This window comes from Netta rufina (assembly GCF_964035555.1).
Source record: "Netta rufina genome assembly, chromosome: 1".
In the NCBI taxonomy this organism is placed as follows: domain Eukaryota; kingdom Metazoa; phylum Chordata; class Aves; order Anseriformes; family Anatidae; genus Netta; species Netta rufina.
This window is the reverse complement of record NC_140123.1, coordinates 126010183-126037168: the sequence shown is the minus strand read 5'-3', so window position 1 is coordinate 126037168 and position 26986 is coordinate 126010183. Positions and strand designations below refer to the sequence as shown.

The 26986-nt window shown below is 37.6% G+C and overlaps 1 protein-coding gene across 1 annotated transcript in view; it reads right to left on the bottom strand.

Moving 5' to 3' along the window:
* Positions 1–1577: 1577 nt before the first annotated feature.
* PRMT8 (protein arginine methyltransferase 8) overlaps positions 1578–26986 on the bottom strand; it is a gene marked incomplete at its 3' end in the record, with an annotated part of 62991 nt that continues 37582 nt past the window's right edge. Inside the window, exons 4-10 of the mRNA XM_084306645.1 lie at positions 22282–22345; positions 16466–16608; positions 15989–16076; positions 12900–13015; positions 6433–6583; positions 3765–3886; positions 1578–1661 (exon numbers count right to left, since the gene is read on the bottom strand). Of these exons, the coding sequence (XP_084162771.1) occupies positions 1578–1661; positions 3765–3886; positions 6433–6583; positions 12900–13015; positions 15989–16076; positions 16466–16608; positions 22282–22345 (768 nt within the window). The remainder of the gene's footprint in view (positions 1662–3764; positions 3887–6432; positions 6584–12899; positions 13016–15988; positions 16077–16465; positions 16609–22281; positions 22346–26986) is intronic.

The window sequence follows — 26986 nt, the reverse complement described above, 5'->3', positions numbered from 1 at the left end:
CAATCCCTAGACCATAATCTTTAGACTATAAGAAAATGGAAGTACTATACAGTTTTCATGAAGAGAAAAGCAGTATTTCAGGTTTCTAAAAAGTGAAAAGCTGACAATCCTATGCTGGCAAAACAAGAACCTGCAAACAGCTTACTGATCAGCAGCATTCTTAGCTCACATATTCAAGTAAGCTTTATTTACAGGTGATTAAAAAGACTTTTCAGGCAAAAAAAAAAAAAGGCAATCTCATCCAATAAATGATGGAACGTGATTTTGTGCCTAATGCTATAGTGACTGGAAGATTTATAATTAGGAATAATGATGCAGTTTTTGACAAAGTACTTGTCATTAAATGGTCAATATTCATATATTAAAAATACTCAATGCATACATATGAAAAACTATACGCAGTTAATATATTACCTATAACCATAAGGTATTGTAACAAAAACAAGGAATGTAAGGGGATGGGAAAGATACAGACATCTTAGTAATATCAGAAGCCATAGATACTTTTTTAAAGACATCAACTTGTTCCAGCAAATCACTGCACTCTTGAGACTAGTATTTGCATTTTAAAACTCATCTAAAACATCAACAAAAGGAAACACTAATTTCCTATTTTTGAAAATGGTTTTGTATTAAGAATCTTGCAGAGAACAGAAATGGGCAAAAAAACTAGAAGGCCAAAAAACATGAACTGCCCACCATTTCAGAGACTTTGCATTCAGCACATTTAAATACCAGCTGTCTGATTTCAGAAGGTCTCATGCAAAATCCAGCTATGAAAACTCACCACAGAATATATTCTAGAATAAAACACTAATGTTCTTTAAAGCTCTGACAGAGGTCCAGTTGTGGAGGTGAATTTTAAAAATCACGGTCCATATTTTCCAGATGGATATTGTAAGAGATACTTGTTGATCCTTCTATAAAGTCCCAGCTCTTACCTACATTTTGCATGGAATATTTCCCAAAGCTCTAATTTTGGACAGTTAATGACACCTGGAATATAACACTGCCTAGAGTAGTGCTATTATCTTTCCATAACTGCATAATGAAAATTAAGTAATCACAAAACAAATTCCAATTATGAAGCAACATTTTTTTCTCATGTACAATATATATATTATATTATTTTATATTGTATTATATATAATATTTATACTATATTTAATATTAAATTAATATTCAATACTATCATGGTGATGTGTTTTAGTGGTCTTCTATATTGAAGACGCTGCCCTAATCACCTGTAACATGCAAAGCTTGGAAGAACCAGAAATTCACAGTAAGTAGTACAATTTTTATATGCATCCTCTGCCATCCTAAAGTTAACCAGAACACTCAATACTGTTGTTTGTTTTTCCTATATGTTTGACAAAAGCTGTGGTTCTGTACACTGTACATTCACAGAGGGATCCCAGCCCTCTGTACTATCTGCAAGAGGTATCAGGTTACCGCTTTCCATTGGAGTAAACGTTCTAATGTTTAATATAATAATCTTGTGATCAGTTGTTCCTAGCTTGAAGTTCAGCTGTTCAGGACTTGATACAATTCTTTTCATCTCACCAAGAGGTTTCTTGCTAGCGCATTTTGTAGTCATTAGATACTGATGTTTCACATAGCTGTCCTTTGAAATCCAAGTCTACGGTAAAATCCAGGTCACGCTGTAAAAAGATTTAAATGTAACAAGTAAGAAAGACCATTAATTTTTTATGAATTCAGTTATCATCTCTGAGTTTGAAAAGACCTGAAGATTCAGGAGATGCATACTGTGGTTTCAAACTTTTCTTTTTAAATGTTGCTAACACTGAAAAAGCAGGATGTAAGATGTGTAATAGCATTATGTTTAGGGCATATTTGTGTATTCTGCTCAAGGCTGCTTTAGTGTCCTGGTTACAACCTGAAATGCTATGCTATCATAAGTATTCTATATTATTTTTTTAGGGCATACCTGATTGAGATGATCTTAATTTAGCATAAAGGGCTTTCAAATAGGAGTTATTCCAGAATAGATCTGGTAAACTTCCCATTGTAGACAAACCCTCAGCCATTCTTTATCTTATAATCACATGTTTTTTGGATAGCTGCACTACGTAGACCTACATCTATGGTGTCCCTCTACAGGCTTCATGTTTCAGATGACCAAAGAATTAAGCCTTTCAAAACTAAGAGAATCAAAATAGTCTGTCTTAAGATAACTATCAAGAACACATTTGTTTTAACACCTAAATCTGCATTCAGATTCTGTGCGAACAAATTTGAAATATTTTGAAATATATAAAATATATAAAAATATTTTCTGAAATATTTTATTTTACCCTCTAGAGAAAAGGGCAATGAATTGATACATTCCTAGAATCATTTAGGTTTGGAAGACCTAAGATCATCAAGACCAACTGTTAACCTGTCAAGTCTACCACTAAACCATGTCCCTAAGCATCACATCTACACAGCTTTTAAATACCTCCAAGGATGATGGCTCAAACACTTTCCTGGGCAGTCTGTTTCAGTACTTCATAACGCTGTCACTGAAAGAAATAAATGTTCCTAATATCCAACTTAAACCTCCCCTGGCACAAGTGGATGGCATTTCCTCTTGCCCTAACGTATGTTGCTTGGGAGAAGTGATTGAGACCCCCATCTCACTACAGCCCAAAAGAAAATGTTTCAGTCTGCCCAAGGACATCAAGGTGGGAAACACACTGTTCTCTACTCTCACAGCAAGCAGTAAGCTTCAAGAGTGAATGTGATTGTTTTAATTACAAAATTACAAGTTTATTTTGTGTTTATTTCTTCCCCTGTATAAACACTACTACGAAAACCATATCCAATCTCGTTTTAGTAGGATAAAAAGGAAAAGTAGTGAAAAAAAAAAAAAAAAAAAAGGAAAGTAATGATATGTTAAGACTTGCCGCAGTCAACAAATACAATATTCCTAGAACTGCAACTGTATGGATGTATTATTATCAGATTATATTAATGGCTGTATGTGGTAATAAAAAGTGAGGAGATTCCACTCAAAGGTTTCGGCTGAAAATGGTACCAATGTTTCTCACAGAAGCCATACTTCCTTCTGTTTATCTGTACAGGCAGGGGTTGCTCATCACACGATGTCTCACAGTCTTCTTACAAGTTTAAAGAAGCTCTGAATCACTGGTATCAGCCCACAGCAGAGAAACTGAGGAAGTTCTCAGTCATTATCGTGTGATATCCATTGTGTTTGGCTTTAAACAAAACATCAGTATGTGCACTGTCGCGACTTTGAAACAACCATAGTGAGTTCAAGTACATTTGATTAGTGAGTTCAAACAGAGATTCACTGAAAACTGTTACTTAATTTCCTGAAGGGTGAATTCTTGGGCACTGAGTGGAAAATGTGGTCATAGGTGTGGAGTTTACTCTTAATCATCCCATCTTTGGCAGGGGGGTCTTACCATTGATTTTAGTGACAATATGAAAAGATCCTTGCCTGCTTTTGTCACAAAATATGAGCCAATCTGGTTGCAGAGGGCAGCTGACTTGGTGATGTATCTGGACCATTTCTTCCTCCCCTTGCTAGCTTGTTTGCAAGCTGTCTTCTGTGATGTTAACACTGCATTATCATTGCTGTCACGAGCTTTGATGAAGCTATGACTACAGGTCTTACTAATAAACATGAATTTAGAGCCTTTAGCATGCTCATTGTTTTACTTATATGTATTTTATTTACTATTGATTAATATTTGTCATCAGTAGAGTTGGAATTAGAAGCAGTGGTGCTGACTTACCACATTTTTTGCATTTGGTTTCATGGATATTGTTCCATATATTTCTTCTCCTCGTCTCACAGTTAGATAGTCCTCTAAGTAGAAGACAGTTTGCTTCCAGTGAGTATAGGGAGCATCAGGTGCTAAAATTATATATATATGGGCATTACTATTGGCCTTTAAATTGAACTTTTATCTTATAAACCAAATTAAGATTTGCAAACGATTGAAAAAAGGCCCTTCTCATAGAATGATCTAACTCATATAATATATTAACAATCATGCTTTACAACAACACTATTCTATTGACTGTTAGTGGGTTGTCATATGATTTTTACTGGAATATGTCAGATATGGATTCATCCAGCAAGAGGGAGTCTACGAAGAAGCTTACTGATCATGACAGGGACTTTTTTGATTCTTTCCTTTCAACTTACACATATTCAAGCTAAGGAAATCTTTACCACTACGTTATTTGAATGTCGGAAGTGAAACTTAGTTCAAAAATAATTACACAAAACCATGGAAGAAAGCTTCATAAAAAACTGCTAATCACAATGACACAGGTGAAATCTTTGACTCATGATTCTGAAACAGCACAAAATAGATGTTTCAAGAAGAACACAGCTGGGGATAGGGTACTTGCACCTTGACCTGCTTTTACTTTTTTTTTTTAATGCTATAGGTGACTGCCAGAGAAGGATACTGATCTAAATGAACCCCCAGTCTTGCTTAGTAGATCCACTTTTATGCCCTTTAATTTTATAAGTAAAAGATAAACTCTGCCAAGTGTCTGTCTTGGTTAAATCTGGGGTTCCTTTGCTCAAGTATTTCAATTAATTAGTTTAATTTTGTCTTTAGAAATCAATACTTACTTTGGGTTTGTCTTCATTTTATGTCTGTCTTCAGGCCTGAGCATGCACTAGACAACTATTTTGTATTTATATTTCTTTTCCCTCAAAATCTCAGTGCTGCTCCTTATCATTGGGAGAAAACTAAATATGTTATAGATCCTGAGGACAACAGCACACACTTTGCAATCCTACTTCAAACCTGGACCTCCAGTATTGCCCTACTTGCTGTTTGGAAAAGCTTGCCCTTTCAAGCTAGAGAGATCTGAGGCAGAGGTAATCCAAAATTTAGAACTCTCACCTGTTCTCAGAATGGTACACTGCAGAAATGAAATTCATCTCAAAGAGAGGTGACAAAGCTAAACCATCATCTCAGCTACTGGAAAGAGGTTGCTACTTACAAAGAAAGGTCATCTTCTCCTAAAACAGGTGAGATGAACTGCCTTTTCACTTGTTTGAGAATAGGAGAATCTAGATGATACTGCATATAGTTGGCTCCAATATCAATTCCATTCTGACAAAATTTATGTAAAGCTGCAACCAACACCTGCTTGTGACAGGACTCCTTTTGGAATGCTTATTGCAAGTGTATTTTAAATGATGTATCCAATGTTTCCCTTTTGCTTATTAATGTATTATTCTAGAGTAGTATATTCTCAGGAGATATTTTTATTCTGCCTTGGGCATTAGTCTTTTAGATACTTATCTCAGAGACTTTTTCCTGTTGTGTAAGACTGGCTGGCCAGGAATTTTTTTATTCCTGTACATGCTATACCTGTAAACTTTAATGTAATGGTGCCAATTTCCTTTGCCCCTCTTTCAGGTTTTCATTTTACTTATTTTGATATACTTATTTGTTTTAATTTCTGATTTAAATTCAGATGTTTGAGTAGTCCCTAGTGAACTTGCACTGGTAATTTCTGCCTGTCATTGGTTACTGACACCAATGGGAAGTTACTGACAAGTGGGAAGTACTGTAGTGTAAAATCTTTACAGACCAGGGAAATGTGTTTACTGAAAAAACATAAGAATATGAGGTATCAAATAATATTATCCATAAGGTTATACTTCTAGAATAAAATATAAGTAAACATTTTATCAAAGTACTTCAAGTTTTGATTCTCAGTGAAGAGCTAAGAGTTGTGAGAGGGAAAAAAAAAAAAAAGGTATTTACCAAAATATTTAACTTACATCAGGTTCCATTTACACTACTTTGAGGTGTGCAATAATGGCAGGAACAACCAGCAGCAACAATATTTTGTTATTCTTGTCATTAAACCAGTTATGAGGTTTTTACATTTCTTGAAATACCAGCTGGTTTATTTGGTCTGGCAAAACATTCCTCATAGGAATGGAGTTATTCTTTTTAAGTATCATCAAGGTAAGTTAGAATTTTGCAGATGGGTTGTTAGAGATGATTTACATAAGCAGTATATGTGTGGTTATATTTTGGAAAAAAAAAAAAAGATACTGTTCTAGACTCAGAAAAGCAAGAAACATTTGTTGAGTTTATAGTTACATGGAAACTGAGCTTTCCCTCTTACAGAGGCAACAATCCCATATTTAATCTGAGAAACTTGACACAGTATTAAGATAGAACTGGTAATAGGCACCTGACTGGTTCCTTCTGAGCTCTAAGCTTGGTAGCCATTTTGAAATACTGCCACTGCTTTTGCAGAGTTCTTACACGCAGTTGTCTTTCCCCATCCTGCTGACCTCTTCCAAAGTGACAAAAATTTTTATCACTGAAATGAAAACTTAGTGGTATAGTAAACTGTCATGTACCAGCAGTACTGACACACCAATATAGAAATGAAACAAAAAGAAGCGCAGAATACCTGTAGAAAATCCCATCTTCTTGTGACACTTTGTAAATTCAATATTAAAATAGGTGACCAAGGCATGAATGTAATCATTACGCTGAATTTGGAGGCAGAATGCAGAAGTAAATGCCAGTTCTTCAGTCTTCACTGTATAGATGTCTACTTCCTGAAGAGAATGAAAAAAAAAAACCAACACATTTATATGCAGATGTCTGTGACTTTAAGTGTTAAGTATGTATTTAATCATTTCATTTAATAGTCAGTAACAAAGACAACTGTCAGCCCTTCACACTGTAAGAAATCTGCAGTACATTTGAATATATCAAATCATCAGTAAATGATCCAGTTACCTGACTGAGTTGACAGTATGAGGTCAGTCACAGAAGTGTGCCCCTGGGAATGGCAGGAAGGAGCTGCAAGAGCTGGAGGAAATCAAGGTACAAGTGTGCTTTGACAAATAGAGGCATAGTGGATGTTGAAATGGAGATATATGTCCCAGCTTTAAGACTTTTCATCGCCAGGGACTGTCAGCATGAGGAAAGATGGCAGAATTGTTTTTATTTTTGTTTTTCATAAGAATAAACTTCTGATTTGTTTGAGCAGCTCTGGAAGGGAATATGCTTTGGCTAAGTGATGTTAAGCAGTCAAAACATTTGAGGAAAAACAGGGGTCTGCTTTTTGCTGATTATGCTTTCTAATCCAGTGTCAGGTAGTAGATGCTAAATAGCAGGCACAGGGATGTTACTCTTCAACTATACAGATGGAAATCATGTAAATTATATTACGGCTTGATTGCAGTAGTTGGGAGCAACAATGAGTCTACAAGACTGCTTATTTTTATTGATAATTCAAATCTCACTGTTCAAGGTTTAAACTGAGTTTTTTTAGACTGATCTGATTTTCTCAGCTAGGTATTGCTTTCGTCTGCAATACTAACAAGACTGGTACTCATGATAGGGAGGATACTATGTCTGAAATGCTATCTATTATATTTGAATGCTATGGGAAATCTTTCCTATCACCATACTTTCTGGTATTCTAAGCATATTTGGCTTCACTATCTTTGCTGTACTTGTCAGAACTTATTTGGCAGGAGACCCTCAAACTGTTTTGCTCTCTATTATCAGGAGAATCAGTTTTAACAAAAAAACTGTCCATGCTGACAGAGAAATAAAAGTTTTGTAAGCAGAAATCCAAATTTCCTCTATTCCACTAACATGGAGGACCAACACTATGAATCATATAATTGATCTCACCAGCATTACTTCAGACATACACTGCAGTAATGCAGAGTAGGAACTGGAATACCCATGCAGAATAGAGGGATCTTTTGTGATTACATTCTATAAGAGAAGTCTGCAAAAATAGACATCAAAAGATTCAACTGTATCTCAGTTACTGAGCCCTTTGCATGGGTCACGTATCATGCATTTCTGACAATCTGAAAACTTACAGTGAAATGATTTAAGAAAGCTATAGTTTTGGTCTATCTAATTCACAATACTGCTCAAGAATAACTTAACTGTAATGAAAGTGATTCTATTACATTGCATTGGCACTGTGAATCACTACAGCTTATAACTGATCCACGCTTGTAAGTGGTCATTTAGAGCTGGGCTAGCCTTCAAATGTTCTTCCTCACACACACAAGAAGGTAAATTTGAAAAAAAGCATAACGAGAATAAGAATTTCAGTTTTGAAACTGGTCTGATCCCGGGTTTGGTGATCCCTTTGAATCTTACTCTGTCAACTATATATTCTGATATTAAACATCACTGTTCATTGAATGTTGCTTGATTACAGCTAACAGTCTAGAGAATAAATCTACCTTTGTATAAAATAAGGAGAAAAGTCATGATTTACCACATTTCTTTTTAAATAACTTACTGAAAAAGCAACAAAATTGTCATAGTTAAGCAGGGATCTCATCAAAATATAGCTCCTAATTATATTAAAAAAAAAAAAAAAGTGTTAAGCTGAGCAATGACAAAAGTGTCAGAAACATCAGCTAAATAAGGATGTCCATGCTGTGGCTGATGCTGCATGAAAGATCGTGAGGCATCCTGTACTACGTTGTTGCAGAGGCTTTTTAGGCAACTTTAGGCTGTTGCTAGAGCCTAAGTTTTTATAAACTGCAAAATTTTAATTCTTGGGCTGTGTGAGAATAATTGTTTTAGGACTGAGCAAATGATGTATAGAATATAATTTAGTATCACAGGGATGGTTACAGAGAAGTTCAGATGAGGTGTAGCCAGCTATGGTGTTTGAATGGTGTCATTTCTAGCTGAAGGAAACATAATTAATGGGAGAAATGGCTCATAATTGTGTCTACTGATGGGAAAAATACTGACTTGCTGATTGACCCATTTTCTCACTTAATTAAGGTAGCATTTAGGGTATGCTACACTTACTTAGCTAGGATTGTGTGGGCAACAAGATCAGATAAGCATTCAAATCTCAGTGCCTCTTTTTCTACTTCTATAAGGACTATGGTTGGGGAAGGGGGGGAAAAGGGTTGATTGCTTTTTGTTTTGTTTTTTCTTCCTCTCCTTTCTTTTTTCTTCTATTGGTTTGGACAATGAGGGTCAAATAGTCACACACACATAGGGTGTGACTGTGAAGACAGTGTTATTCATGGTAGGTAAAGATGCTGTACTGATGTAGAACTGGGGGACAGGCAACATTGGTAGAAACAATATTGTCAGCTTCAGAAATGGATTGATTTGAAGGCTGAGAATTGAAGGCTAAGAAAAAAATTAGTAAAATTAGTTGCTAAAGAAAAAAGGAAGTTTTTATTTATTTATTTATTTATTTATTTATTTATTTATTAGGGAGTGCAGTATTAATGTGGGAAGAGAACAAACAACATTAACTTCTGTGTATTTGGGATGGGCAATGAAAGGAAGAATTGATTATAAGGGATTATTTTGTTTTCACTAGGTATCACAGCATATGCTAGTTTCTATTAAACAAAATAATGGGGGAGCAAGTGTAGCTGGGGTTTTTAAGACAGCAGAGGCCTTGGACTCCTGCATTCTGAAAGCTTTTCCTGTTTGTACAGGATGAAATCCCAAAGTTAATAGGTTGGATTTTTTTTTTTTTTGGGGGGGGGGGGGAGGGCGGGGAGGCAAGGGGATGAAGGGAGGCATAGGCAGAATTAAATTTGAAGATGCTGAAAGACTGTGGGGAGGATAGTTGGAGAGGAAAGAGTGACAGGGAAAGTTATTTAGTGGGGGCAAGAGACATTTTGATGTGGAGAAAAGAATGGAGAAGAAAAAAAGATTGTTTGAAGACTAGGAAGTAGTCAAAATAACCGAGAAAGAAAGGTGAGAAGTAGATGGCATAGGTGCTTATTGCTTTACTTCAGGAGAAGCTGGAAGAAAGGAATGTGATAAGGGAGCTCTCTCAAGTTGCAGTGAAGCAAGAGGAAAGTCTCAGAGTGTGAAGAGGAAAATGCCTTAATCTAAACCTCATGGGTCAAGATTATGGTGGGAGAAGGACATAAGAGTCATTGGAGTTCACAGACAATTGCCTCACCTGTGTGGCTGGATGTCTCTCTGAGCAAAGGTAGATTTTTGCAGAAAATACTGCAGGTCCTTTGAAATTAGGCTCCATATAGGTGAATCAAGATATTTCCAAAATAGTGGAAATGTCTCAATGTATTGGATATTTGAGCATATAGGTTGGTTTTGCTTTGCAATTATGCATTTTTTTCTCTGATAAACAAGAATGTGTATTAAAAATCATTACTTTTTTCCACCTTTCTCCCCCCTTCTTTCTCCCCCCTTTTTCACCTCCCACCTTTCACCCCCCAAAAAAACACCTTTCTCACCCCCTACACCTTTCTTCCCCGCACACTTCCCCCTCCCCTTTACACCTTTCTCCCTCCCACACACACCTTTCTCCCCCCCCACAATTTTCTTTCCCCCCGCCCCCTCTTCTCCCTTTTTTCCCTCTTTCTTTTCTTTTCTTTTCTTTTCTTTTCTTTTCTTTTCTTTTCTTTTCTTTTCTTTTCTTTTCTTTTCTTTTCTTTTCTTTTCTTTTCTTTTCTTTTCTTTTCTTTTCTTTTCTTTTCTTTTCTTTTCTTTTCTTTTCTTTTCTATTCTTAAAGGTGGTTCATGTTTTAAATAACATTAAACTGTGTAATCTTAAATTGCTTTTGTGACCTGCAGGGGCTTTAAACTATTCCTGGAATGTGTGGGACAAATGGGAGAATATTGGAAGATTGTTTTTTGTTCTTTGTGGCTAGACAGTGGAGGAGATTCAGAAGTGTTTTCCAACAGTATTTTTTATTATAAACTGGATTTGGCGTATTTTTTGTTCTTGTATGGTTCTGAGTTTTTGTCACTCAAATTGCAGGCTTTCTACAGCTGTACAGCCAATTGAGTTATTGTTATTGTAGTCTCTGGTACTGACATCAAATCAAAATTAATGAATAGAAAAAAGTTTTGAGTCAACGCAAACCCAGGTGTATTTCTGTAATGTGCAACGGGATCAGAGAAGAGAACACAGCCGTTATACTGAATTTGAAACTACTATTTTTTCAGGCAATGTTACTGAAAGTAGTAGGCCATAAGAAGGTCATTTGTACACTTTTCCTGAGATATGTTTGTTGACTCTGGTTACCTGTCCCTGAAGATGCTTTGATCCCACTGTCCTCCCTGCCAGATTCCCTGTCCAGAATTTAAAGAGAGGCCTTCAGGAAAATTCCTATGCCCCTGGGACATATTTAAGAGATCATTCAAAGCAGAAGTGCTTCCACATCAGAGAAGTTGCTTGTATTCCTTGCACACACTGCACCAGTGCACCTGCAGTTAGAGAGTTCCTTGAGGGGTTCAAGACTCAGGTTACATCTCATTCCTGAAGAGTACAAACAAGGAAATTTTACTCATGTCCAGCATTCTAGGTTAGTGTCATGGCTACATAGCACACAGAGGTTGCTTTCTTTTGCTGGTTTTGTAGAACAATTCAGAGCATCTAAACTGAGAATTGAAATTACTGCAGAACAGGGCTCTGGCTGGTCCATTAAGAATGCATCTAGCAACTAGTCCATCTACTGACTGATGTACAGGGAACCTAGATTCATCTGGTAGGCACCCTAAGTTAGCTGTTAAAGCAGGTAGGTTGAATTGACCCCTAAAAAAACCCTTTGTGAATCAGCCAAGCTATCTTGAAATGCCATAATAAAACACTTGAACATTATTGCTTTGTTTATTCTCAAATGAGCATGCATCTTTTAAAATTTTTATTACCAGAGAAGCCAGTCAGTTTTGCCACCTGATCTCTCACTCTCCAGAGATATTTTATGGAATCTAAACAATTACTTATTTTCTGGCTTGGGCTGTTTTTAGACACAACTATCCTGTGCTCCCTTTAGCACATACGTGTTCACAAAGAATTTCTATTTTCTATTCCTTTTTGCTTGTTTCAGTAAAGGTTCTACAAACAACAGGTATGTCTTTCTTTCTTGTGTATAGGAAAACGTAATATTGTGTTTATTATTGGCAAAAAAAAAAAAAAAAAGACAAAAAAAAGAACAAAATGGAACTGAATCTTTGGGATAAATGAGCAAACTTTTGGCTTCATGTAACTGATCCTGCTACTGCTATTGAAGGAGACAGCCTTATTCACGTGACTAGTCCCACATAAGGAGGACTCCTACGCATGGGAGGAATATTAGAGCTTTGTGTTCCTGTAGGCCACCATTTCTTAACATGGTCTTGTGAACAGAGAGTAGTGACCATTCTGTTTTATATGCAGAACAGGGGACAAGTTAATCCCTGACTGCAGGTGCTGGGGCTGGAAGAGCACAGTAACATTATGGATAAGGCTAAAAATTAGAAATTTGCACAAAAACTAGGTTCCAATTCTGATCTCACATTCTGGAATAAACTAGTGTTATTTCACCAGAGTGTTATTTCACCATATATAACATATATATAACATAGTGTTATTTCACCATATTTCTGATTTTGACCAATTCAGAAATCAATGCTTCAGTCTTTTTTACTCCAGACAATTAAAATACCCCTTCTCAGCACCTTGCTATCAGTAATTTTCAACCTCTATTTACAAGATAAGGCAATTAAAATTCGTATCTAAAACTACCATGTCTCTATTTATCCAGTGTTTGGACATGTATTATTATAAATGTCTTAAGTTAGAGCTTGACATCCACTTACAGAAGTAGCCAGATAAGTACAGAGTCAAAAGAAGCATCTCACTTTTGGGTATTCCATAAGGAATCTAGATATTAATATTCTTGTTCTGCTCAGTGGACAGCTAAGCATGTGCAACATACCAGTACTAATTTAAAACTTTGTACAGTTTTCCCTCTTACTGTGAGAGAATTCTATGATGATTGCTTCTGTAGCTGGTTAAAAGCATACAAAAATATTAATAAAGCAAAAGCAGCAGGTCTCCAAAGAATTCTACAGTTAGGTATAAACATTCATGATTAGGTGTATTTGGAATTACCAAACCTTTATTAAACAGGCATTGGTCACCACTTGCTTTGGATCTACTATGTCCACCAGAGGCTCCTTCATGGCAACATCCCTAATACAGGTCATGTCAAAGCCGTACACATTCTCCCACCCTGTCAATGCAAATAGATGTGTCAAAGATCAGCAGTGATAATCAAAATTTTTTGTTTGTTTGTTTCTCAAAGCATATTTCCTTCAAAATTATTTGTATGATCAACTAATTTTCAGTTTTCCTCATTAACTCTTTGCTTGCTGCCACAGTAGTCTATATCATATTTTATAGATAAAGCAGTCATGGCAAAATAACTGTAAATGTATATCTTTCAATAAGTGGCCTTTGATTTTGGGTATCCTCCCTATGCTCTGTTATATGAGATTTGTTGATGATTTTCAGAGTTTTGGATACCTGAGAGTTTTGCCCAAAGTCACATAATATAGCATGTCAGGTTGAGACTTGGGAATAGCCTTCAGAAGTATTTCCTCTTCCTTCTGGGTAGTATTTCCTTATTTTTGTAGGTTGTTATTTGGTCGGGTCTTTGTATGCATATTCTTTTAATTATCTAAGTAACTTTTAATTTTATGAAGCAAATTACTGACAGGAGTAGAATTACATGTGTTTCAGTATTTGGAGGATCCAAGTTTTAATCTGCATATACACTAGGACAAAAAGCAAAAATATCCTCCTTCTAAACTATTTAAATTATCAGATCAGCCATGCTGATCTTCTGTATTTGAACTTTTCTGATTGTCCCAACAAATGCTTCTTGTGTTTTTTTTGTTTTTTTTTTTGAACAAACAGTACCCTATGAAACAGTACAGTGGATCTGCTTTTAAGATCTCTTCACAAAATGAAAACAAAGGCCTGAAAAAAGTGAAATGCTAGTCTTATGAATCATCTGAATCAAGTTCCATTCAGCAATCCATCTGAAAGGCTGAAAAGAAAGTCACAAAGTTGTTGTGGGATACAGCCTGTACCGAGAAGAAGTCCAGCTAGAAAAATTCAGTGAACATTTAAAAAAATGTTTGAAAACAAGTAAAGTATGCAAGTTTGAAATGTCTTTTTTTTTTTTTTTCTTTATCCTCAGAACATAGCATTTATGCTACCAGTGTTCCTAGTGGGCTATGCGTAAAAACGAAGTATGAGCAAAAAAATCTGTGTGGTTCTAAATGGGAGCTAAACGGGACATGAATGATTCTCTGATACTTTACCTTTTTGTTGGGCTGTCAGTTTCTCAGCATTTCACGGGGGTTGGTGATCATGTTAGTTTCTGGTACTGTAACTATACGGGAACTTCAGATTACATTTATAGAAGCCATTTGTTTTTATGTGTTTACTTAGAGAAGATTAAGTAGGAAACCCTGAAGAAAAAGTTCATTAACAGACTTGACGTCTCCATCAATTGATGTACTTCAACCTAGATAGGATGCCTTTAAATATATACCACAGTCTGTACTAGAAATGTATCAAAGGAGTTACAAGATAAAATTCTGTTTTACATTTTGCAGGAAATCAAATTGAGTACAGTAGCCCTCTGTGGTATTAAGATTTTGGGAAATCAGAATTAATTTGATGTTTTCTGAGTGCACTTTGAAATATTTAGCCGTGCCTCTCTTGTGAATACAAGACTCTGTCTTCCATCTTAAGAGAGGAAAAAATTAAATGTAAGGAGATACCATCAAGGAGTTATGAACCAAAAAGAGAAACAAAAACAAGGCAGCAATGCAGATAGGTAGAGATACAGAAATAACTGAATACAGAGTAAACGATGGAGATATAAAAAGAGAGGACCAATCAGGCGAAACCAGAAAAGAATATCTTAGAAGAAAATAAAATTTTAGAAAAAAAAAAAAAGCCTGAAGCTTTTTTAAATTATGGGGAAAAAAAGAGTTAAAAACAGGTGCATTGTCTGTGAGAAAAGAAAAAGGCTCAAGGCCTAGAAAAGAATGAGTTCAAAATAGAGATGAAAAAAGGGAATTTTTAATCCTGTGGCTTTGATTCTTTTACAGAATGGATGCCATAAACATCCTTCTGAATCTATAAATTTAGCTGTCAAGGTCACCACAAAAGTGAAGAGAAAAAATCTAGGCTGTACTTGAGGACTTGATATAACTTTCTCTTGCACTTACAGAGACCTTTTTTTTACCAGCCTACTACACTGGGATTGCTTTTGACCCAAGGTAGCTTTGGCATATGCATTGGCAATTCTGCCTATTGCAACTGAATTTGATTAGAGAAACAGTAAACTTCTTTTTCTGACAGGTTTTTGAGTGGAAAAGAATGCAGAGTTAGGCATTTTTATCTGCAGGTTGGCGGGACCCACAAATGTTTCTGATGCTTATATTCTTAATAAAGCTGCTTAGGCGTTTTTGTGATTTTTTTTTTCCATAACAGAAAATGCCATTATGTGAAATTGACCCACTCTAAAAAGTAAATAAAAGCCAACGAAAAAAGGAAAACTGAAACTATGTAGAATTTGATCATACTATCCAAACCATTTTTTTAGGAAGGTCCTCTCTGAAAGGCAACGCAGCCCATAGACCACCTGAAGTGCCTCTACACCAATGCACACAGTATGGGAAAATAAGCAGGAGGAGTTGGAAGCCATGGTGCAGTTAGAAAGCTGTGATTGGATTGCTATCATGGAAATGTGGTAGGACAAATCACACTGATGGAACATATCACCTCTGCAAATGAAGATAGAGATCTGCTAATGACAGATGTAGAAAAGGCAGAGGTACTTAACAACTTCTTTGCCTCAGTCTTAACTAGTGGTCAGGCTTCCCACATCTCTCAAGTCCCTGAACCTCTAGGCAGGGGTTGGGGGAGCAGAGTCCCTCCCATGGTAAGCAAAGAGCAAGTTCAGGACCTCTTGACACAACTTAACAAGTACAAGTCTATGGGCCCTGAAGACATGCAGTTCAAGAAGTCCAAGGTGCTGCACCTGGGTTGGAGCAATCCCAGACAGTAGCATAGACTGGGAGAAGCACTCATTGAGAGCAGCCCTGCTGATTAAAACAGGCCACTGTACGTCAAATATTTCAGTGAAATAACAGTAAAAAGTGTTTATTGTTAGGCATGTACTTACAGTGAATTTTGAAGTCCTTATACTGTCTGTCTTCAATTGCTACCACGTACAAAGCAGCTCGGTCTGGAAACATTAGCCCTCCTGGTTTCTGTTGATGAATTGTGGGGAAATGGATCTCGTAATCTATTCACCTGACAAAGACATCACATTTTGAACTGCACATACGAAAAACAGACAAGCACCCCTTGCATGCCTTTACTGTTTTCCTTCAGTTTGTCACATCAGCTTTAATCTCAGCAATTCTTGCAGCCTGCGGCAATGTCATTAGATAGTGTCTATATGAATTACATCACCAGTCAATCAAAAACAAATCCTTTTAACTGAGATTCCCTTTGTTAACCTCTTTGTTAAAGCCTAGGAAATTGCATTTGGAGATATAACTGTCTCTTTTTATGTGGACAGTAGCAGAGGAAGGCCCGTAGTTAGAAAATAAGTGCTGATTGTTCCAGAAAGGAGCATAACATGCAAAGCACCTACCAGCCACTTGTCTCGTGCGAAGATGACTGTGTTTAACATTGACTCATAGAAAAGACAGTAACCCATCCACTCGCTGATGATGATGTCTACTTTATCCACAGGTAATTCAACTTCTTCCACTTTACCTTTAAATATTGTGATTACTGAAAAAAGAATCCAAAGAAATATGTTTCACATAATAAAACACCTGACTTTCTTGCTGGTGAATGACAGGTTGACCTTTTCAAAATCATTCTCTTCTTGAATGCCTGTAGATTAGGGGTAACCTCATGTGACTCAAAGGACTTACACACTAAAGCTCTCTGCAGCAAGTACAATAAACACAAGTTTTAGCATCAGTATAAGAAGAAAAAGAAAAAAAGCCCATAGATCAAAAACAACAGAAAAATGAGGCCTTACCTGGTTTACCTGCATGTTCTCATTTTACATGCCCTATGGAATTTAGTAGATTTCTAGATTACTAACTACGTAATGCAAAAAATCCACCTAGAATCCTTTAAACAGTCTTGTAGGGTTATGATCTTATTGTTCAGATATTAGAGATTTATGGAACTAGAACGTAATTCTCATCTGCTTTTCAAATGTTATATTGGCTTCATAATGAGAGAACTGAGGCTTATTACATGAATTCTGGGGGCTGACTCAACAGAGAAAAGTCAAATTCAGCCTGACAGTATGCAAACAAGAAAATTTGTACAAACATGTTTCTGTAATTAAAAATGTTTTTCCTTCCTCTCTGCTTCATTATTTCATCTTTTATAACATACGGGTGTTCTCAGTCTGAATCTTCTCTCCAGGTTAGACATGGATGGCTTTCCACAGTTTCCTAATGGAACTTCTATAAAACATTGCTGTCAGATGTTCTGTCAACATATGAGTTTCAAGGAATTCAAAAAGCTTGACAGAAGTTTGATGTAACATAATATCAGATCCTCAGAGACAATATACAACACAGCTCATTAAATTAAAGGCAATACTGTAAACTACTTACAGTAGAGTGGGAATGTTGCAAAAGTAGATCAACAGTCTATTAACAGAATTACTTTATAATAGCAGATATTTTACTTAAAGGAAAATTAAATACTGGTCTATATGTAGTTCACGTATAACAAATCATTTCCTGATAGGATCACTACACAATTCCCCAATCATTCTTGAAATTTTTGGATATATTTCCAAATATTTTCAAATTTATTCCGAATCCTCTAGAAAAAAAAAAAATTCAGCTTGTATTCATCAGCTATTTATGTTGTTTGTTGCAGTGAACAAAATCTCATGGTGTTGTATTCTTCCTTCACAAAGTAACTGTTGTGCTTTAAATCCAGAAATAAAAATGTGAAGTGAAAATTTTACTTGCACTTACTATTGGACAGAATGACTGTATAACACTTAATAACTGGTAATTTCTATTGATGGAAATTTTTATTGCTGAAAGTGCTCAACATTCAATTTGAGCTGTATGAAGATACTTTCATTTAGCTAGAACTAGGTTAGCTGTTTGACCGTGGGAGTGTGGGCCGAGTGATTTTTAGAACATAGCTGAGGAAAAAACGAGGTTTCATTTTGCCAAAATACATGCAGTATTAGTATTACTCTAACCATATGTGGCTACTTTATTTGCAAACAAACTTTTAATCCAAAATAGCCCTCTAAGAAGTTGGGAAATTCTGATTCAGACTGGTAACACAAAGTATCGGCTGATGAGAGGACTATTTTTTCTGTTCTTTTTCAGACTGTAAAAGAACACTATTCTCATTTCCATTCTCTAAACTCCTTCCTTTTGCAGTTAGTAGTTCAATAGTTCATCTGTTGTATTGGATACTCTTTATGTTTATAAGGTTCAGCCATTCTCTTTAGTTCTCTTTTCTCCCAAAAGAATTATTTTGGAATCAATTTTAGTACTGCTAACAGCTGTCAGCGTGACACACCTGCAGACTTTGAAGCCATCTGTTCATGCCTAGAACCGCCACAGTGTGAGCAGCAGCAAGACCAGTTCCTTCCACCTCACTTTACTTCAGTGAATCATCATAAAGCACCATGTGGGAACAAATTGTGCTGTCCCTAGCTGTACTGCATCTGTTCTGGAAACAGCAGGTTCTTTTTTTCTTGTTTCAGCCCCTTTTGCTGACTCTGCATTTTTTTTATCAACAATTAGGTGGAAAAAAAAGCAATAATATGCCATGAGCAATAATATCCTTTGGGTCAGTACCTGCTAACATTAACATGAATGTGAAGGAGTGTCAGTGTAAAATGTGTAAATCAGCCAGTGTCCTGCCACAGGAGAGTAGTCTCCGCTTCTTTATTCACACTTTCAAGGACTTGCTGCTGTTTAAATGAGGAAGAATGCCTGGAAAAAGTATGGAAAAAGAAGCAGAGATAAATGCCACGTGAAACCTCTGGAGCACACTGGACCCTTCTTGGAACCAATTAAACTCACTAAACCAGAGAGCTGAATCTGACAATGGAGTGGTCTACTAGATGACAGTGCCAGCACAATGTAAGCCACAAGTAAGTGTAGGAAGGAAAGGGGAGTAGGGGATGGAGGACTTCTTCCTTTAAACATAGGTGAGCTGAGGTGTTTCTCATTTCATTATAGCCTTACAACTTTGGACTGTATAGAAACAATTACATCAGCAAAGAGAGATTCAGCTGTTTTATAATAGTTTCAGACTGACTGACAACACTGATTCTTGGGATCAGTCTATCTATGCTACAGAAAATCAAACCAAATACTTTGTAAGGGAGAATTACAGAGTCACAAATTATATTAGGTCTGGATCTATCACTAAATTTCAGATGTGTCTTCTTGTGAATTGGAACATTGTCCATTCATGCTTTTCCCACAGAGGAAGTTTATGTTGGTCATGCGTTCTTCAGAAATAAAACTAAAAATATATTTGACCCAATCTTCTGAAGTCAGAATTAAATAACTGAAGTGCTGAAGAGATCTGAAAAGTCAATTGTACCATAGCTTAGATTTTCAAAAATTCCATTTCTTCTCAGAACGGATTTTCCATAAGGTCCTGCTCCAAGCATCAAGAAACTTTTATTTTTTTCTTTTGAAAACTCACTGTTTGAATATATGCACAACTCTTGTAGAGAATCAGCAAAACAAGAATGTTTTATTTCCTGGTTTCAGTTAGAACAGAGTTAATTTTCTTCCTAGTAGCTGGTAGAATGCTATGTTTTGGCTTAGGATGAGAAGAGTGCTGATAACACCCCGATGTTTTAATTGTTGTAGAGCAGTGCTTATACCAAGCCAAGGACATCTCAGCTTCTTGCTCTGTCCTGCCAACAGGCAGGCTGGGGGTGCAGTAAGAGCTGGGAGGGGACAGACCCAGGACAGGTGACCCAAACTAGCCAAAGGGGTATTCCATACCATCTGACGTCATGCTAAACAATATATAGGGGTGGCTAGCTGGGGGAGGGGCGCCGGACTGCTCGGGGTTAGGCTGGGCATCGGTCAGCAGGTGGTGAGCAATTGCATTGTGCATCACTTATTTGTACACATTATTAGTAGTAGTACTATTATCATCATTGTATTATTATTATTATTATTATTTTGTCTTATTAAACTGTCTTTATCTCAACTCACGGGCTTCACTTTCCATTTCTCTCCCCTGTCCCAGAGAGGGAGGGGGGAGGGTGAGCGAACGGCTGCGTGGTGTTTAGCTGCCGGCCGGGTTAAACCACGACATTTATGAATATGTATGTTTATGTGCACATTGAGATCAATTATTTCTAGACTGACAATTCTGTCTGAATTGTTAAGAATTCAAAACTGTCATGGTGAACTTCTATACTATGTATTCCGTTACTATGTCCCTTCATGTGCAGTTCCTGGTGCTGGAAATCTAAACTAACACAAATTAATTTATGGTATGCTGGTTTATGTGGCAAGGATTTGATAGCAAGGGGACTACAAAGGTGGCTGCTGTAAAAAGAGTCCAGAACCCGCCCCATGCTAGATAACAGCCTGTTCCAGCCAGGTCCAAAAGGGACCTGCTGCTGGCCAGAGCCGAGCCAATGAGAGACACTGGTTACACCTCTGTGAGAGCAGATTTAAGAAAGGGAGAAAGCTGCTGCAGGACAGCAGCTGGGAGAGAGGAGTGAGAAATAACCCTGCAGACTCCAAGGTCAGTGCAGAAGGAGATGGAGGAGTTGCTCCAGGTGACAGAGCAGAAGTTCCCGTGGCCTGTGGAGAGGCCCATGGTGAAGCAGGCTGTCCCCCTGCAGCCCATGGTGTACTGTGGCAGAGCAGATTTCCATGCTGCAGTCCATATGTGGACCAGCCCATGGTGGAGCAGGTGGATCAGGCCTGAAGGAGTCTGCAACCCATGGACAGCCCCTGCAGCAGCAGACTCTAGGCTGGAACTGATGCCTATGGTGAGAAACCCATGCAGGAGCAGGTGATCTGGTGGGAGCTGCTGCCCATGTGTAACCCATGCTGGAGAAGCCTGCTTCTGCAAGACTGCACCCCATGTTATGGACTTATATTGGAGCAGTTCTTGAAGAGCTGCTCTTTGTGGGAAGCCCATGCAGGATCAGTTTAGGAAGGACTGTTTCCTGTGGAAGAGACCCCACACTGGACCAAGGGCAGAAAGTGACTGTGAAGGAGTGGTGGATGCAAAGCATTAGGGACAGATTGCAGCCTCCATTCCAGCTGGAATCTGCTCTGCACTACAGATGCAGACTAATCAAGCTGGTGTTTGACGTTGTTTCAGTGTCTTCTCCCCATTGTGGAGGAGAGCATTTTCCAGACCTTTGCATCCTTCTTTTTGTGAGCCAGCTGTTACACTGTCTGCCTTATTATGTACCATGTCACTGTGATAATTCTTTTTTTATTATTTTTTATTATATATATATTTTTATTTTTTCCACACCATTTGAATACACATGATGCATGAGAACCTCTTTTCCCAAACAGCTACTTGTTAGTCAGAAACTGGCAGTGATAGCATTAAAAATTAGGGCAGATCTAAAACATCCCAGCTAGTTGTAACCTGCTTTGCTCTGAAGAAAAGACAAGCTTCTCCCCAAAAATCCTTTAAACAAGAACTGTGTCACAACCTCAGTTAAAAAAGCCAGATTTCTTCAGGTTCTTACAAAGAGATCTTGCGCGTTGTGATCTGGAGAACTGAAGATATGAAATAGAGCTGGTTGGAGATTTTTTTGTTCAGAGTTTTCAATAGGTTGGGGGACATTTTAATATTTAAAAAAAAAATGAAATATTTCCACATCTCTGGGAATTTCAACAGGTTCCTTTCAAGAAAGAAAAAATTTAATTGATACCATTAATGTGAGATTTCATCATTTTGATTTGTGTTTGTGTATTTCAATTAGTTTTTTTCTTTTAAATATCTGTTTTGTAAGTCAGAAGTAACTCTGATAAATCTGTATTGATTTGGAATATTTTTTGTTCATAACATCATTTAAATTTCGGTTTATAAAAGTGCATGTGTCTTGATTCCATTTATGAGATAAGGTGGAATTGAAAGGGCAGAATTCATTTGAAAAGGGAATTCTGATGCTTGTTCAGCTCTAGTATGCAATCTTCTGACTGCTTTGCTAAATCAAACAGCTGGTAAGTCCCACTTACATCTGTTGTCTGTGAGCCTAGAAGTAAATGTAGAAGTAACTGTTCCTGTGAGGATTTGTTATAGTGCCTAGAATGAGTTTGTTTTCTTTTGTATTTATATAAAATACATAATACAAAACTACCATTTATATATTAAGCATACAACATAAACAAAACAGAAAAAGTGAAAAATATTATATCTTCTTTCTCCTAAAAAAATATTTTATATGTTCCTTACTGTTGTCCAAGTGGTTGGCCTTGATAATTTTTTCTGAGTAGTCAGATATACTTGAACATTCAATCTAGAAAAGAAAGAAGAAAAGCAAGAGAAAAGGTAATTGTGTTACAGACATCAGATATATGAATAGAATCAAAATCTACTGAAGGCAGCAGAGCCTGTACAGAGTGTGTAACTACTGATAATGAGTAAATCAAATCTGTGTGTGCAGTATCATGATCAATTATACCTTAATATACCTAACAAAAGCTTGTGTATGAGTTAAATTGACACACATAGAAAGGATTGTTTATAAAACTTGAAATGTGGAAAAAAGAGTTCTTAACTCTTTTTTATATGATTTATATAAGATTATATAATTTATAAATAACATTGTTTAATTTATTCCCACTACCTCACAGTATTATCTCCCCTTCAAAAAATCTGCTGAATCAGTTAGCATCTATTTCCTCATATATTTGAAAACAAAATACATTCAAACTTTGTGAATAATGTTAAAAAACAAACCATGACAATAATGGTCTGTTTCAAAAAGAACTTCTTTCAACCATGAAAATCTGTATTTATCAATGCATGCTATCAAAAAAGAAGTCAGAAATTTTACACAGAAGAAATTATGGATATTATTGCATTTACAAAACCATCCAGATCTACATCTTTTCTTATGACCAATTCTGTTCTTTTAGTAGGCAAGGAATTACAAAGTACCTCCTAGCTATAGATTTGCCCTTAAATCCTTAAATTTGAGCTCTAGCAAAAAAGCCCATGTTTGCAAAGATTTTTGATATCTTAGAGAAATGTCGCATTCCTTGAATCTCTCAATCTCTCTTTTTTTTTTTTTTTGTGGTCTTTTGGGTCAAAATTGCTGATAGATGCCTAATCAATTCCTAATTTAGCTCTTTCAAATTTGGCCTTACAAAATCAATAACACTTTCTATAATCTTTGTCTATCATTTCCCTATGCCAATGTCAAATAGAATTCTGTTATCTCATGGAAGTGTTTTTTATGTCCAGGGATTTTAAGTTATCCACTAAAAGTCAAACTGTGCTTGACCTCTTTGCTGGCACTCATGAATGTCATGACAGCAAATGGAAGGACACACAAATCCCCTATTCTTTTTATATAGCCCAGGAAACAGTCATAATATCAGTCCTTGTTCCCATGGGAACATGATCATTATTTTTGCTTAGTTTGCTTGGGGATGTAAACCGCTTCTTAAGTTGTCTGACTCAATTGCCTGAACATAAACTAAAGTTGGCATACAGAAGGGACTGTCAGAGTGCCAGTCCCGGAAGTCCAGGAAGAAGTCTGTCAGGAAGGGAAGAAACCCCTTCAGAAGAACTCTGTCCTTTCCCTATATCCAGCTTCTTCTTCCCATATAGTAAACTGTATGTTAAATGAAGAGTGTTGCCACGCTCTTCCAGCTGCTCCAGGCCAAGACCACTCCTGCCCTGCTCTCTGGGGGCCTAGGGACTCTGCCCAGACTGAGGCATGTGGCTGCTGCTTTCTCCTTGCAGGTTCAACCTGAGCACACATCCCCGTAGCAAAGCTGAGTACATATCCCAGAGACACATAGCCATGCAGACAGAGACAGGTCATGGACATGACTCATCTCACAGGCTGCCCCTGCCAAATGCTGCCTTCAACAACACTTACATACAGTACTCATACAAAGCATAGACAGCCAAGTCCCCTTCCTTCTCTTCGGCTGTTAGAATAGAATTTCATTACTGCAGGCACACACACAAGCCCACACTACTCACTAGTTAGTCCAGCTTAAAGTTGGGTAGTGAATACACACAAAGCCCACATATACCAGGTCTAGGCAAGATACAAGCTTTCAACCCCCTGCCCAGCAGCAGGCTTCAGGCTTCAGGCACAAGGGCTGTGACCACTGTTCCACCTGTCATTGTGGAGCCCTGCACTCGCTTTGCTCATGTTCCAGTAGTTGGTGTTGGGAACAGTCAATGCTCCTGCTCCAAGGGTTGGGAGTAAAAGAACCCTACTTGCTTCTGTAGCTGATGCTAGGACCCTGCTTGTTCCAGTAGCAGACACCACAGGCTGAGGGCACCTACACCCCTGGTCAGACTCCAGTAGCTGGCACTAACTTCCACTCACCCACACACAGGTCTCAACAGGAACTGGTACTGAGACCCCTGCACTTGGTCCAGCAGCTGGCACCGCCAGCTTCTTAAATAACACATGGGCATGAATGGATTTGGGGTTGGCTTTCCAAACTTCCAAGAGAAAAGTTTGCAAAGGAATAAAAAATTCTATTTCATCAGTGGTTGCAAGATTCAGAAAATTAGTATAATTCCCAAAGAAGCAAAATCATCCCCCTGCCCCACCCCAAAAATGGTTAAAAAACAAGGCTCAAAGGCTCCAGGAAGGCAGATACATTTCAGAAAATAAACTTACTTCAGAATGGTCAAAGATATTAATCTGTATTTTGACTTGGGCTCTATACTGTAGTACCTTTTTTTTTTTTTTTTTTTGAACTCAGAACTAGAAAATACTTAATTCTGTAGGTGAAAAAATAGGAAAATAGCTCAGCTTTTTCAGCTTTTCCCCCAGTTCTCTTTCAACTCAATGATCTGCTTAAGTCTGTCGAATTTTACAGAGCATTTGGATTTTATGAATGCTGTGTGTTCCAATAAAACATCTGTTTCTACAACTCTGTCTAGTTCATTGTGTGTATATTCACTCCTACTTTCAGTTTATTTTTCAGACATCAGTATAATGCTGTGACTATCTCTTTCTACTGAATCTTCTTCTGATGCAGTTACCACATCTCCAGATTTCTTTTTCCCCTGGGTTGTGTCCTCACCACCACCTTTTTATCTAAATCAGTTAACGTCCACTGTGTAACTTGGTTTCATGTATCAGTTTAACTCCTTGTTACCAATATGGTGTTGTATGTCTGAAAGTAACATAGAATTTGGACAGTTCTACTGCAGTGATTGGTCTGAATTTTGTATGACTAAATGCAGAAGATGAGCCAGAGTTTCAAGGGATAATTGAACTTATTTTCTCATCCATTGATTCCTATTCCCAAGCATGAACAGACCTACCAATCATATCGCTACATGTCCTACAACAGCTCCCCCGTTAGATGAACATCATTGTAGGTTCTGCTTTTATCACAGAATCATAGAATCATTCACATTGGAAAAGAACCTAGCCCAACCTTTAACTTCCTACTAAAGGTCACACACCACTAAATCATGCTATGAAGTTCTAAATCTACACGTTTATTGAACACCTTCAGGGATGGTGACTTAACCACTTCCCTGGGCAGGGTGGCATGGGTGACGATGTTGTAGGTGTCTATTACAGGCTACCAGACCAAGATGAGGAAGTCGACGAGGTCTTCTACAGGCCACTGATAGCAGCCTCGCAATCACAGGCCCTGGTTATGGTCTGACTTTGGCCTTTTCAAGCATTTGCTAGGGGAAATCCCATGGGACAAGGTACTTGAAGGAAAAGGAGCCCAAGATAGCTGGCTAGCATTCAAGGACTGCTTCTTCAGAGATCAAGAACAGGGCATCCCAACAGGTAAGAAGTCAGAAAAGAGAGCCAGGAGACCTGCATGGTTAAACAGGGAACTGCTGGGCAAACTCAAGTGGACGAGGGGAGTCTACAGGTCATGAAAGGATGGGCTGGCCACTTGGGAGGAATATAAGACTGTTATCAGAGGATGTAGGGAGGCAACTAGGAAAGCAAAAGACTCCTTAGAATTAAACGTTGCAAGAGGGCTCAAGGACAACATAAAGGGCTTCTTCAAATACGCTGCAAATAAAACTGACATTAGAAGCAATGTAGGCCCACTGACGAATGAGATGAGTGCCCTGGTGACAGAAGATACAGAGAAGGCAGAGTTATTGAATGCCTTCTTTGTCTCTGTCTATACTGCTGGAGGCTTTCCTGAGGAGCCCTGTACCCCTGAGGCCCCAGAGAAAGTCAGGATAAAGGAGGAGTTTGCCTCAGTTGATGAGGACTGGGTTAAGGACCAATTAAGCAATCTGGACATCCATAAATCCATGGATCCTGATGAGATGTACCCATGGGTGCAGAGGGAGCTGGCGGAAGTCATTGCTAGGCCACTCTCCATCATCTTTGTTAAGTTGTGGGGAAACAGAGAGTTGCCTGAAGAATGGAGGAAAGCAAATATCACTCTGGTCTTCAAAAAGGGCAAGAAGGAAGGCCCAGGTAACTACAGACCTGTCCGTCTCACCTCTGTCCCTGGAAAGGTGATGGAACAACTTATCCTTGGTGCTGTCTCTAGGCGTATCAAGGATAAAAGGGTCATTAGGGGCAGTCAGCATGGCTTCACCAATGGGAAGTCATGCTTAGCCAACCTGATAGCCTTTTATGAAGACATAACCAGGTGGATAGATGATGGTAAGGCAGATATGGTATAGATATGGTAAAGATATGGTATATCTTGATTTCAGTAAAGCCTTTGACACAGTCTCCCACAGCATCTTCGCAGCTAAACTGAGGAAATGTGGTCTGGATTATCGGGTAGTGAGGTGGACTGTGTTGAACAGTCCATGGATGAGCTGACACTCGTGTGCCACTGAGCTTTATAAATGCCTGAGATAGAGACTGAACTGTAAATAAATCCAAAGCAAACAACGACAATATCAACGAACACATGGAAAAGTATTTATGTTTCTTTTACTGGGTGAATTCTCTACCACT